This window comes from Fusarium falciforme, chromosome 1, assembly GCF_026873545.1.
Source record: "Fusarium falciforme chromosome 1, complete sequence".
NCBI classification, from domain to species: Eukaryota; Fungi; Ascomycota; class Sordariomycetes; order Hypocreales; family Nectriaceae; genus Fusarium; species Fusarium falciforme.
The window spans coordinates 585995-600647 of record NC_070544.1 but is presented as its reverse complement, the minus strand read 5'-3'; the positions used below and the strand labels follow the sequence as shown (position 1 = coordinate 600647).

Here is a 14653-nt window from a genome sequence, read left to right as displayed (position 1 = left end):
CTTGAAATAGGAGTCGCGAAAGGGCTCGAGAGTGCATGGGAATCGGCTCTGGCCAGCCCGAATCTCAACCATCCATAACATGACGAAATAACTCCTTCTCTAGAAAACATAACAAACTTAGAAATACCTTTATATCATAGATATTATCGCTGAAAGCTTAAGTGCTCTAGAGAGCAACCATCCCATGCCAATTGCCAACGATCAAGTGAGCCTAGCTACTAAGCCTCAACAGTGCTCATGCTAAGTCTGAAGGAAAGCCCCGTGTATACGGTGTAAAGAATAATAAGCTGGGTATTGAGGTTAGAGCTATTAAAGGCCTAAGTAAACGTTTGGGCAAGTCTTGAGTTCCAGTCAATGTCTTCGGGCTCAAGCCCCTTGGATTAGATCACACACAATCAATATTGTGTTCTACATAGGCACTGGTTTGAGATGGGACAGGAAGGAAGCCTAGACAAGAGACCGAAGGCCCTAGGAGCATTGTTAATCACAGAAAATCACAACCACGTACGTATTTACTAACCTCGAGGCAACTAAGGCTGTCATTTGGTCCCCGTTCGCCTTTCGGAACCAACAAAACCTCCTCCAACTTTTTCTTTGACTTTTGAACATCCAAGACTCGCTAGTGGTTGAAGTGATGGTCAGAGCTCCTGGCAATTCTGCAAAGACAGCTGACGGGGGAGGGACTGCGGACTCACCTCTTCAAATGTGTCCTTCACGAAAAATCGAACCGTGGTAACTTCCCTTTGTTGGCCCAGTCTGTGAACTCTGGCTAGCGCCTGTTCCTCAAGAGTTGGGTTCCTAATGATAACAGGGATTATTAACGGGCTATAGAATAGAAGTGTAGAAGCAAAAAATATCTGAGTAGGGACTTGGGATGCTTAGAAAGGGTAGAGATTGGAATGGAAATACCAGTGTGGCTCGATGAGAAAGGCTCGAGATGCTTCGGTGAGTGTCAGTCTATGGGGACAGACGTTAGTTGACACTAGTTACGACGCTTGATACAAGGGGCAAAAACTCGCCCAACTGCACCACAGGAAAGGGTCAAGAGAAACACTGTGACCGACGGGTCTTTCTTGAACTTTTCGATCACAGAGGACCTCTGCTTCTGAGGAACGTTCCCGTCAAACCGCACGTAGCGTATGTGCGCTTGATCTAATCCAATGGCGACAAGATCTAGAGTCATTCTCCAGCTTGTGAAGACCACGCTAGATACCGTTAGCCATTATTCTGCGCATAACTCTTCTTTTTCTTTTGATAACCTTTTCACACCTGCAGGCAGGCTCCCAAGTTGAGAAACTAAAGCCGTGACTTTGCTCGAAAGTTGGGTTGAGGTGTCTGCGTTAGCACCACCCTTACCACTCGACCGGGGGCTCACATCCAAAGCTGTCCAATTCAAGTTGACTGGTGCAATGGGGTGAGATGAGCCATGTGGACATGTGATAGGTTTGTTCAGTCTATTCCATCTCTGGACGCAATCACTGCACAGGAATGACAGGCAGCTTGCGAAGCATGGCTGGACCAGTGACTCTGTGTCGAGGGTCGCAGCCATCATGTCACACGCAGCCTGGCAGTTTGAGCAATGAACCGAGTACATCTCTCGCTGAAAGTCAAAAGCCTGTTGTGCGTTAGTAGACCAATCCTTGGAGTCGTCGGTGGACTCTTCCTTGGCTGCCAGGTCGTGTCTAGAGTCATAGTGTAGACCCAAGTTGCATACCATCCGCAGGGCATTGATCTTCTGGATGACTGTAATGTATGAATCTGATGCTGATCCACCGTCCCCGTCGCTGAAGGCTTCCTCCATTCTGGTAATGGCTTGATGCCTCAACTTGTCGTAGAACTTCCTTTCAGCAGGACTGAAATCCACTCGACATTTCAGATCTTTCCTTGGGGGAAGGTCGATGACTGTCTTTTGCCGCCGGAGAATCAAGCCGCTTGAAAGATCCTTGAGTCTTCTGGCCGCCTCCTTGATATCTCCGGTCTTCCACATCTGTCCAATATCCAACTCAAAGCGCTTGGCTTCGTCGTAGGGATGTGCTCGGATAAACTTTAGGAGAGCTGCAAGGTCCCCGATGCGATTCTGGATTGGCGTGCCGGTGACCGCCCACCTCGCCGCAGCATCGAGGGTGCATACAGCCTTGGACATTTGGGATTGTGTGTTCCGGATCACATGGGCTAGCCTAGTCAGTGTATATGTAGCACATCATTCCCAAGCACTGTGGTACTTGCTGGGACGAAGAAGGATTGAAAAGAATTGTCACCACATACCTTCATCCAGGATAATCCGCTTCCACATAGTGGAGAAGATAGTGTTGCTCCCGGCTCTTTGTCCGCCAACCCAGTCTGCAGTTACAGTATGATACGTTGATAAGATAATATCCCACTGGGTCAAGTTGTCCGTTTCGGTGAGCCTCTCCTTTCCGTAGTGCCGTCGCCAGGTTAATTCACCTCGTCTAACGTGCCTCGAGTCAAGGTCAGCAGCTAATACAAATGTTAACATATCCGATATGAAGCTTACTGGGATAACTGCTCCTCCCAAGTGTCGAGAACTATGAAAGTGTTGGTTAATATTCAAGCGTCCTCCTGCTTGGCTGAGGAAAATACTACTACTCACGAGGTGGCGGGACAAGGATCAGTGAAGGCATGGATCTCAAAGTGGACATAGGTGAGATTTGGTTGCGGACAACCTGGCCTTTGTCTGTTGCTATCAGGGAAATCATGGTCAAAGTTTTGCCCAGACCCATGGGATCAGCAACGATGCCGCCGCGAAACTCGGGAGGTTCATTAGGATGACATGATTTAGAAACCCTGTTGATGAAGCTGGGATATGGATGAGGTTAATGAGTAAAGCTCATGCTTTCTGAATGGTGTCATACCATATTGCTTGACTCGTTTGTCTTAGGTCCCAGAAGTCGGCTGAGCGAGGGTCCAAGTTCCAGCCAGCTTCTCGTTGCAGCAGAAAGGTCAATGCCTGTTTTTGATGCCTAGCAATATCGTCAGCAGCTCGAAGGTTTGATTAGGTGCGGGAAAAATACTTCTTAAGGCAAGTGAGAATTGCTTCTGGTTGAGGGGTTTCAGGCAAGTTTTGCCTGTAGTCGAAGATGTCCAAAAGGCCAGTCTCACGAGATACGTTCTCAAAGAGAGCCGTATCAAGGTGCATAACACTTGCATCCAGGGCAGACGTCATCGGGCACTCATCGACTTTGAGCGATGAGAGACGATGAGGATTGCAGTACTTGACGTCCAAGTTACAGCGTTTGGGGTCTTGCAAGTACATGTCGATATCCTGAAAGAAGTCCCCTACATTCTCGCACATGTCCTTAGGCCCATAAACAATGACTGAAAGTGCGCATGGCACCGACACCGGCCCAAGTCTGGACGTTATCATGGCAGGCTGAGAAGGAATATCGTCAACGGTGCAGGTGACCTGGAATTGCAGGCTAGGTACGTCCAGCAGTGCTTGAATGATGTCAACGAATTCTGAAGCGAATGTGCCATGAAGCTCGGTGTTTGAAACAGCGGCGAATCTGTGACTAGACTCGATGGTCACAGGAAATTCACCCCGGTCATGCTGCCAACTAGGCTTGGTATAATTTCCATGGAACCCGACCACCTATGCAACCAGTCATGAGCGCTTGACCTAGACGACTTACTTTCGTGACACCTACCATGCCATAGCACACGAGATCCCCTTCAGCCCCGACCTCGACCTGACTTACCGAAGAGGATCCTGTCGACCTCTGTGTATTGTCAATCTCGGCAGTGGACTTGATGAGGGATCCTCCCACATAGTAACTCTCACTGGAGACGCCTTCGATTGTCCCGAAAGCTTGCCGCCTGGTTTGTTGCCAATCCATCATCGTCGGAGTGTATTGAGAAGTAGTCTCTCGTAAAATAAACTCGTTCTGTTGTCGAAATAGGTTCGTGCTCTCGCTTATGCTTGTTGGAGCACCCGAAGATGAAGTTTGTAGAGTTGTAGGGTCGATCAGAACTGCACTATGTCGAGCATGCGAGGTTTCCATCGGGGTAACTAAGGACAAGTCGGCCTCGACCCAGTATTGGGGATCCGTGACGACTGGTGATGACATCTCCGTTGACGAAAGCTCGATCCACGGCGAGAACCTTCGGGGCACTGCCGAGCCCCCAGTGAGCGCAATTGAGTTTTGTTGAATAGAATGGAATGACCGTGTCTCAAGAACTGCAATCTCCGGTCTGCTTTCATCGTCTGACCGGCGTCGCTTCCTCCTCCGAGGATCCATGATTGCAGAGTTCGATTCAACAACTTCAGAGTCCTTGGCAGTTGGGATATGAGGCTGCATGGGAATGGCGCCAGGTGATTTATGACCTGAAAGCGTAGCTCTTTGTAGTAGGCGTGTCACCTTATTATTGGATAGAACCAGTGTATCAGGTAGCTAGGCAGAATCCCGCTCAGGTTATGATCATAGGTTAGTAACAATCTGGCTGCAGGACACAGCCCCGGCGGAGGGAGTAAAGAGACAAGATGGCTTGAAAGGTGCAAAACGACAGGTGGAGTGAACCGCTCTCCCCATATAATTTTGGTGCCAGTACTGGCCAGGGAGGTGTTGTTTTCAACCCCCCTGAACCGGGCTCTCTAGGACCCACCATTAATACCAGTATTCTCAGCAAATGTTCAGCTTGTTCTCAATTTCTTCTTCTACTATTTCTACCGTCCATCACGCATAATGTCGCTGAAGGCCCCATCAGCTGCCCAATCAGCAGGCAGGGAGACGATCAAAAGAGCCTTCAAAGACTTGGAACGCGCAATTTGTCCAGCTGACTCTCGCGACTTCACATCGACAACAATCGGAGATGTCAGGAGGGCCTCTATCGAGATTGAGAGGCAGCTGGCAGCCCGACAATCCCTGCGTAATATGCGGAGGCTGGAGGCGCTTTTCCTAGGTTTGGAGCACTACTCCAAGGTCATTGAAGTATTGTGTAATGGGACGGATTATCTGCCGTGGATATGGGCCCCTATAAAACTTATTCTCAAAGTAAGTACTCGTCTTCTCTCCCTAGTAGAACTGTTGAAGATAAAGTCCCTAACCATGTCAAGATCTCGAGTGATTACGTCCACGCGTTTGAGCGGCTCATCAAGGCGTACTCCCAGATTGCCGACTCGCTTCGGAGATTTCAACTCTTAGAGCAATCTTTCCAGGATAAACCACAGCTCTATCCTACCTTTGCCATCTTTTACGCAGACATTCTACAATTCCATAAAGCAGCATACAAATTTGTCACCCGTCGTTGTAAGCAAACCTTGCGTGAATCCTTTACCATCCCTGGCTTACCCTATTTCTAGGCTGGAAAACTCTCTTCGCGACGTCATGGGGCCGATTTGAACGCAAGTTTGATAACATTCTCGACGACCTCAAGAGGCACGCAGCGCTCATCGACAAAGAGGTCAACGCCCACAACATCCTCGAGGCTCGGGAAATGAGAAAGGAACTGGAGTCCTGGAAAGCTGAAAGCTTAGAAAGGCTCGCCCGGGAGGAGAGAGAACAAACAGCGCGGCAGGTTCAAGGCTTAATCACCTGGCTTAGGCTGGATGACTCGGACCAGATCATTCTTCAGGACTCGCTCTCAAGTGTCAGCGTCAACTCCCCAGGGACCGTCGACTGGGTGTTGAAGAAACCAGAAGTGGCTGCATGGCTCCGACCAACGCCCGACACTCCTTTCCTATGGCTCCAGGGAGGCCCCGGGACTGCAAAGAGCGTTATCACTGCTGGACTGCTGAGGTTCCTCGACAGTCAGAACAACCCACTGGTGGTCCGACACTTCTGCTCATACTCCCGGAGTTCCTCGACACTCTACGACCAAATCATCAAGGCTCTGCTTCTCCAGACCGTTCGAGGCGATGGCGACCTTGTGACCCATATCTATGAAGAATATGTCGGGAGCAAACAGGCTACCCTCCCCCTCCTTGAGAAGCTTCTCGAAACTTCTGTTGAAGTGCTTTCCGGGGGCAACAAGGATCAAAATCCTGTATATATTGTGCTGGATGGATTGGACGAATGCCCCCATGACAAGCAGCGTCGCCTCGTTCGAATGATGGATCGCCTGGTGGCCAACGGGAACACCTGCAAGGTCCTAATATCCAGCAGGGACACAGTGCCCCTCCTTGAAAAGCTGAAGAGAAGACCATGTGTCTCTCTTTCGGAGGACAAAGCTAATCTGATAGTGGCTATTACGAAATTTGCGGACATGAGGCTTCAGGTCATGCGCAACAAGTTGATGGAGCTTGGGATCTCAGAAGGAGGCCTTCAAGGTATAGCAACCCAGATCGGGGTCAAGTCTGATGGTAATTCTGCCTTCCCTCTTCAGGTAATGGATCTAACCAACTGAGTCATTAGGAATGTTTCTATGGGCATGCTTAGTCTTGAACTACCTTGCTGCGAACTTCTTTTACAGCGAGGACGAGTTCAAGAACGCGGTCGACAGCCTTCCACGGGAACTCTCGGAATTGTAAGCACCATCCCACCTGTTCAAGGTCTCGCTACTTGAGAATGGTTTACTGATGCAGGAGTCTCATGGCTTGAAAAATAGCTATGACAAGATCTTGTCCCGCATTCTATCCGATCTCGACTCCCGCTCCGCTCTCCGACTAAGAACAATGTTTGGCTGGATCGCGTTTGCCAAACGCCCACTCCGAAAGGCAGAGCTGCAGTCCGCCTTGTTATTTCACTCTGAAGACCCGATCGGCTCACGGCCTATCCCCTCGTATATCCTTGAAGTTTGTAAACCACTTGTTGAAGAAAGGAGAAATTCGACTCTTTCATTCATCCATGGCTCGGTCAAAGAGTAGGTGTTATGATCACGAATTCTATAGTTAGAACCCTAACCACTGAACTAGTTATCTTCAAAGCGAGACTTGTCAAAGATCCGTTAGAATTTCGGAGCAAGCGATTCTCTGGGAAAACGGTCTTGCCTCGTTACGATGTCTCCGCACCGCATTCAACGTTTTTAACAGGCATTTCTCTCAGAGCAGTCGGAATTTGCAACTTCTCCGTGGAGTATGGGGCTTTATTCCTTATGCTAGTAGATTCTGGTGCGTTGGATTGCGAGAGATGGTCTCGTTCCCAATAGAAGATTGGGATCCTCGATTTGAGGAGATAGCCGCACAGATATCGGCTGCATTGGCAACATCGCGACCTGGTCATGACGACCACGCTTCGGGACCGACCGTCAAGGAACTCGAGAAGATTAGGTGTTTTTCGAGTCTATGGTATGATGCTACTATTGGCTTGAGAGCTCACGCCGAGCGACGGCTGTTGCCTGGCGACTCAGAACTGGGAGGTTAGTAAACCTGACTGCAACAGATGGGGCCAAGCTAACATTGTGAGCCAGGCACGTTGATGAATCCTACCCATATTCACAACATTTCCGAAAACTATGAGATAACCATTCAACAGCTGATGAGTATCCGGGAGCACTCAGACTTGACACCATCGGAACTTGAACAATTCCGTGACAATTTCGGCGGTCACGCCTATCCATGCCGCTTCCCTTCCTGTACCTACGCTATAAAAGGCTTTGGAGATAATAACGAACGCGTCGCTCACGAAATCGAACACACGCCGAGATTCCCCTGTGTCGAGCCAGGTTGTCAATACCCGCCATTTGGTTCTAGCAGGGCCCTAAAAAGGCACCAGTCAGACTGCCACGGCAAACGCAAGAGGAAACTGAGGGTCAAAGCTGCCTTGCCTAACATGGGAGAACGACGTGAAATGGACTCTCGGCTTACCAGATCTGGCACACACGAAGTCGGGCATAATATGCCTTTCCATTGTGACGTCCAAGGGTGCTATCGAAAGGAGGGATTCAACACCATGTATGAGCTCGACAGCCACAAGAGGTTCGTTCACAAAGACTCGCAAGGTGTTGGAGGAATGCCTGTTGCTGTTCAAGGAGCTACTCAACAACCGGAATATCCTGCCGTCGGGCCTCCTCTCTTCTCTCCAAAGACAGAGGACTGGCAGTCTGTCGATATGCAGTCGGTACCTTCCAACAACCCCTTCCTCGAGTCTTCTCCTGTATCTACTTCGCAAGCACCGTCTCAACCTAGCAACAGCTCAAATGCTCCTGTTTTGCATCACCTCAGGCCCGCGCAACAACAAATATTCAAGCAGGAGCAGCAATTACAGCGCTGTACGTATTCTCTCGGCATCTTTATCATTATTCTCTTGACATCTTCATCATCATGCTTTTGCACCCACTAACCGTCGTCACCAACAGACAATACCCCACAAGAGATCGCTGTGATGCGCCAGCAGCAGCTCCTTCAAGATCAACAGCTTGCTTTGCAGCAGCAGCGATATCGGCAGCAGGAGCAGAAATATCGGCAGCAGGAGCAGCAAGTTCTACAGCTGCACTTGCTGCTGCTGCAGCAGCAGCAGCAGGGACAAAGGCAATAATAATAGAATATTATTAGATAAGGCCATAGATATCAAATTAGTTATGCCATTCATCGTCCAAAAGTAGCATTGTGTCCATGGACATGATCTAGTTAATCGCAATCAATGCTTCGTCTGGTCATATCAGTAGAGTCTTGTTTGTGACAAGGAGTCTGCCAGACCGTATTCTCTCAATGAGCGGCGAGGTCTTTGGATCAAATCACGTGTCACCGTGTCGTCGACAGAGGGAACACGGTCGTCTTTTTGACAATGTTGTAGGTCTAGCCTGTGACCGGAACAGCCCTCTAATTCTAGACTCAGGCCGAGTTGATATATAAGGTGATCGATCTCAGCAATTTCGGTTTCAGGGTATCGTGGGTTGAGTAGATGGGTTATCTTGTAACGACGAAAGACATGGAGGGTGAGGTTACTGTCTGCCATGCTGATTTCCCTGTGGCGGGGAAACTGCGCGGCCAAGCTTTCAGGATGCAGTGTTGCCATGGTAGGGATGTAGACGAAACTGTTTAGGCCTTGAGGGGCAGTCACTGAGCATACCTAAGATATAGTGCGCGCTGAGGTTATGTGAATCATCTGATCCGATGACCGCTGTTGAAATGGTAAATTACAATGGGTTGGTTGCCTTGTGGGCTGCCTCGTAGCAGCACCCTTGAGACTTTGTGGCAGTGGAAGCTCGGCGATGTCCTTCCTACCCATTGTGCCCAACACACTCTCTCTATGAGAAGGAAAGTGGAACAACTAGGCGTCAATGCTCGCTCGGCAGTTCACCTATCCACAGTGCAGTCATAGCATATATCATCAAAGGGGGTAAGGTTGAAATCAGAGGGAAAAGACGCCATGGGCGGTGCTAGGCCGGCCGGAGGGTAATCCCTCTTATTCCTATAGTGGTGCACTGCAACTGGATTACAGTACTCAGCGGAGGCACGCGGCCGTAAAAAACTCAAGACACCAGGACGACTGCGCTCAGTTAAGCCAATAAAGAGTATGCACTTTATAGCCTAGCTACGAGCTAAATAAGGTATAAAAAGAAGAAAAGATACCATAAACATTTGAATAGTCTAATTATTTACCTCTAGTATTTTTCTTATATTTTATTTCTTCCATTAAGGGGCCTTTTTGCGTTAGAGATTAGGGAGGCTTGATTCAGTGTGTCATGTTTTTTTTTACAACTGCGTGGGAGGATCCGCTCCCCCCTGGTTAGTGGCTGCATAGAGCTGAGCGCAAAATGTGTGATAACACGGCACAGCGGCTGTGAAAATGTATCTCATTCATTAAAACCACCATAGCTCACCTAAAGATGCAATCAGCTGGGCGGGGGCGCAGCATCAATGCCTTGATAAGCCCCCAATGGAAAGCACCGAAACCATGTCCCCTTCTTCTCCGAGAGCTCCATTCTTTGACTTGATTTTGTTCGTTCTACCTCTTGCCACGACCGCTCTGCATTATTTGCCAAGAGCGAAGAGTCAGCTACAGCCAATATGTCTGATTCCGAGCCTGAGGAGAAGCCCAGCTTTCCTCTTGAACATTACACCATCGGCTGGATTTCTGCACTTTCAGAGGAACTGGGGGCCGCCCGTGCTATGCTTGACCAAGAACATGAGCGTCTCTCACATCAACACCGCAATGATGAGAATACCTACATTCTGGGTAACATCAAGCAGCACAATATTGTTATGCCCGTTTTGCCTGAGTATGGTATCAGCTCTGCCACCAGCGCTGTCAAGTCAATGGTACACACGTTTCCTAAATTAATATTCATTCTCATGGTGGGAATTGGAGGCGGCGTACTAAGCAAGAAGAACGACATTCGGCTTGGTGATGGTGTTGTTTCTGAGCCCAACGGTCAAGGAGGCGGTGTCATCCAGTATGATATGGGAAGAATGGAAATCGATACCTTTGTCCGCGTGGGCGTTATGAACAAGCCCCCAAAGCTCCTTTTATCCACGTTGCGCACGCTGAGATCAGACCCTAAACAGGGCAAGAATCTCTCAAGGATCCTTAAGAAGGCCCTGGAAAAGTGCGATGACCAGGAAGATTGGGCTTATCCCGGCTCCGAAAAGGACATACTCTTCAGACCCGATTATCCTCACCTCAGAGGCGACGACTGCGACGCGTGCAACGAGGACCAGAACCCCAAGAACATGGTCGAGCGCAAGCCTCGGAAGTCCAATAACCCCAAGATTCACTACGGGAACATTGGATCTGGCAATATGGTCATCAAGGACGCCCGACGGCGTGACAGCATTGCAGAAAAGGAAAGCCTCTTGTGCTTCGAGATGGAAGCGGCGGGTCTTATGAACGAGTGGCCTTGTCTGGTCATCCGGGGCATCAGCGATTATGCCGACTCGCACACAAATGGGGATTGGCAGCAGTATTCAGCCATGGCCGCTGCCGCATATGCTAGAATGCTGTTGTTGGAGGTTCCGCTTCAGAAGGTTGAGGAGCTGGAGCAAGTGCGGGAGCTTGTTCAAGGTTGGTCACTGCCAGTCTAGCCTCTGCGCATAGTTGTTAACTGTAATAAAGGCATCAGGAAGGATGTCGATACTCTTGTCGGTGTGAAACACGATCGTGATGCTACCAAGATTCTTGAATGGCTCACTACGGTGGACTACGCCCCTCAGCATAACGACTTGTTCAGACAACGACAACCCGGAACTGGTCAATGGTTCCTGGACTCACAAGAGTTCCAAACCTGGGTAACATCGAAAACACCCAAGTTATTCTGCCATGGGATTCCTGGTGCGGGCAAAACGCTCATCACATCAATCGTCATCGACCACTTATGCCAACGGTTTGGCAGCGACCCGAGCGTGGGGATTGCTTACATTTACTTCAATTTCCGGAAGCAAGATATCCAGAAGCCTGAAGAGCTTCTTTTGAGTTTATTGAAGCAGCTTACACAAAGAAGCTCCCCTCTTCTCTCGTCCGTCACAGATCTCTTTGGGAAACACGAGACATTTCGTACCAGGCCAGCACTGGAGGCTACTATTGAGACCATTCACGATGCGTGCTCGAAGAACTCAAAAACTTTCATTGTCCTTGACGCACTAGACGAGTGTCACCCTCCCAACTTATCCAAGTTCCTGGATGGGCTGCATACACTCCAAAAAGACGGTGGACTTAACATCTTTGCCACTTCCCGATTCAAGCCAGAGGCTACACCCCTCTTTCTAGAATGTCTCGAGAGAGAGATCAAAGCAGCTGATGAAGATATCCTCAAGTATTTACAGGACAGAATACAGCACAACTGCCCTGACTATTTGTGTGATGTTGACTTGCGCCAGATGGTTGAGAAAGGAGTCTTGGAAGCTGCTAGTGGAATGTATGTTATCATAGACTTCTCCAAATTTGAGAAAGGCTCAAGCTAACGATAGGTCAGGTTCCTTCTTGCAAAGTTCCAAACTGACTCATTGCTCTCTCAGCCCACAAAGGGGCACCTCTTGGAAGCTTTACAGAACCTAGGAAAGGGGGAACTGGCGCTAGATGATGCATACGACCAAATAATGAAGAGGATCACAAATCAACCACAAAAGGACATGGCCATGGAGGCATTGCTGTGGATCGTGTACTCAAAAAGGCCACTGGCGACTTTGGAACTCTTGCACGCTCTTGCCGTTGGAAAGGGCGCAAAGGCTTTCAACCCTGACTATATCCCAAAGCTCCCTGACCTACTGGCACTTTTTGCTGGGTTAGTCGTTTTCGACAAAGAAAGCAACATCATCCGACTGGCTCATCAGACCGCCCAGGAGTATTTTGAACGAAACAAGGGTTATTTTCCGGAGGCAGCGTCCTTCATCACAAAGGCGTGTGTCCAATATCTTTCATCTGGCATCCGTATATACAAGCCTCTTATGGCGGTTGTCGATGCAATCTACCTCCTACTTGAAAGCCCCTTCTCCGGCTATGCAGCGCAAAATTGGGGCCATCACGCGCGTGACAGTTTCGAAGAGAATGGAACCAAGACCAAAGATATAAACAAGCGAATCATGTCCTTCATAAACTCAGGGACCAACGTCGTTTCATCGTCCTTCCTCCTGCAGTTCACCAAAGCCGGAAGAATACGGCCTGACCGTATGGTGACGGGGCTCCATCTCGCAGCATCTTTTGGGCTGGTCGATCAAGTCAGTACTCTCTTACGCCACGGCTATGATCCGCTTCAGGCCGACACCAAGGGAATGACACCATTGCTCTGGGCGGTTTGGGAAGGACAAAACAGAGTGGTAGAGCTGTTTCTGGCAGGTGGCAGGGTTGATGTGAACCTGATGTATCCTTTCAGGCACGACCTCCCTATTTGGCAAAAGTCAAGACCAGATCTGAAACTCCCAGAAATTCCCCACGCTTATGCTTTTCCACGAGGTTTGAGTTTTCGAACGCTACTGACACACGCAATAGAAGCAGGGTTCCCAGATATCGTCGAGATGCTACTGAATAGTGGCGCAGAGATTGACTATGCTTATTGCCTACCGATCCATTTCTTTAACGTGGTTTTGGATCACCGGAAGATATTTGGCAACCCGGTCGAGAGCGGTGATAGTTCTCCAGCTGCCGAGGAGACGCTCGAGCAGAGTTCGCCAAGCCGTCCGCTTCGACTAGTCGGTAAAGGCGTCAATCAAAACGCTTTCAGAGAATTCTACGACCTCGGAAACAGTTTTGGGAGCAGGTTGTATCACAAACCGGCTGGGATCAGGACACCTCTCTCACGAGCTGCTGAGCTTGGGCATGGGCCATTGTCAAGCTCCTGCTCGATCATGGTGCCCGAGTAGAATTGAAAGAGCCAGGAGGAAAAGATGCGATGACGCGAGCGAAAGAGAAAGGGCATTGGGATATATTTAGGCTACTGGTCGATAACCGGAGTTGTTGATCGATGGACGTCAAGGGCATTTGCGGTTAATCACAGTCGTATTGTTTCTTATTGCACTTTGATGTGTTAGTTGCTTTTGACCCGAAAGTGATCGAGTACCTGGTCTGAATAGTCGTGGGCGTAAATAAAAAGTAGTCTGGCCTGAAACGATAGCTAGAGTAGTTCGGATGCGCAACGTCGATGTAGCGGAAGCCGCTCAAGGGGCCTACCAAGCCTGGAGCACAATTTCTCTGATTAAAAAGGGATCCGACTCTTTCTCTATTACTTAGATCTTCAAGTCTTCACTGCCTCTCAGTGTCTCGTGTAGAAGTTCATTTGCCATGCTTGGATCCCAGTCTACCAAGGCACGTTCTTTCGCCTCGTCCATCTTTCTTTGTATGACTATGTTCATATTTCTTCTTCCTTCTTCTCCTAGAAGATGTACTCTTGTCTTCCACAACTGATCCTCTGAGATCTCTACCAATGATCCAATCCGGGGAAAGCTGCGTTTTGAGAGGTGCATTAAGAGAACAGCAATGTTCTTGTATAGCCGTCTAAGCGTATCCTCGTCAATGGTTGGTAAAACCCCAGACGAGGGGAGTCACGGAACTCGCCTATCCTTGGTGCCTGAGGCAGAAGACAGATTCGCCCTGGTTCATCCAATGGTTACTCTTCCCGCTCCCATCTGCAGTTGGTTCTTACTCGTTGCCAGCAACCCAACAATTAGAATCTCAAATTAGGGCGGTGTACTGCGGGCGGAAAGAGAACAGGTAGGGAAGGAGGAACAAGTGCTAGACAACGGCCTTCACGGAGATGATTAGTTGGTCAGAATTATGACAGCCGTTGGTGGCGTTCCTTTCAACTGTCATGACACTACTTCAGTGCCTGCAGCCAACCGGTAGATAGGTCCTTCTGAATCGGCTGGAAGCTTAAAGATGTTAAAATCCGCCTCAAATCAGCTACCCAAGGAAGACCGATTTGAAAGATGACATCTGGCAAATCTCCAGAGATATCTTGACTGTGGATGTGACCTAGGACCTCCTCGAGATACCTCTTGGACTGGGTGCTGACGTGCCGAGAACGGCCCCGTTATGCGTTTATGTAACCATGACCAATCCAGGAACGGGGCCCGTTCCAGATCATAAAGAAGATAGAGATCTTAAAGCTCTAATCGGTCTAAACCCGAGAACGGCCCCCATTCCCGACCACTGTAGAATACTTGGGTAGAAATCTTAACCAACACAAAACCAATAAATCATCACCCTGAGCTAACCACAGCCCCAACTAGCGGCAAAAGCCGCGCATATTGAAGCCTATGACGAAGTCACCTCGCTTCCCGTTTTAAAACCCACAATAAAGATGTCCTAGCAATTCCATGCAGCCTAGC

The 14653-nt window shown here is 49.2% G+C and overlaps 3 protein-coding genes across 3 annotated transcripts; 2 read left to right on the top strand and 1 right to left on the bottom strand.

Moving 5' to 3' along the window:
- Positions 1 to 447: 447 nt before the first annotated feature.
- On the bottom strand, positions 448 to 4256 carry NCS54_00010400 (Hypothetical protein; the record flags this gene model as incomplete). The annotated part of the gene is made up of 12 exons (XM_053145763.1): positions 448 to 468; positions 521 to 619; positions 696 to 798; positions 910 to 957; positions 1065 to 1205; positions 1593 to 2172; positions 2266 to 2459; positions 2516 to 2546; positions 2612 to 2817; positions 2874 to 2981; positions 3033 to 3610; positions 3666 to 4256. The coding sequence occupies 12 exons, from the start codon at positions 4254 to 4256 to the stop codon at positions 448 to 450; spliced, it is 2700 nt and encodes an 899-aa protein (XP_053001738.1).
- Positions 4257 to 4700: 444 nt separating this feature from the next.
- Positions 4701 to 8429, top strand: NCS54_00010300 (NACHT domain-containing protein; the record flags this gene model as incomplete). The annotated part of the gene is made up of 8 exons (XM_053145762.1): positions 4701 to 5009; positions 5072 to 5264; positions 5318 to 6316; positions 6369 to 6480; positions 6562 to 6816; positions 6869 to 7311; positions 7363 to 8163; positions 8251 to 8429. 8 exons carry the CDS (start codon positions 4701 to 4703, stop codon positions 8427 to 8429), a joined length of 3291 nt encoding a protein of 1096 aa, XP_053001737.1.
- Positions 8430 to 9904: 1475 nt separating this feature from the next.
- On the top strand, positions 9905 to 13189 carry NCS54_00010200 (PNP-UDP-1 domain-containing protein; the record flags this gene model as incomplete). Its single annotated transcript, XM_053145761.1, has 4 exons — positions 9905 to 10898; positions 10950 to 11748; positions 11806 to 12782; positions 12819 to 13189. 4 exons carry the CDS (start codon positions 9905 to 9907, stop codon positions 13187 to 13189), a joined length of 3141 nt encoding a protein of 1046 aa, XP_053001736.1.
- Between the last annotated feature and the right edge of the window lie 1464 nt (positions 13190 to 14653).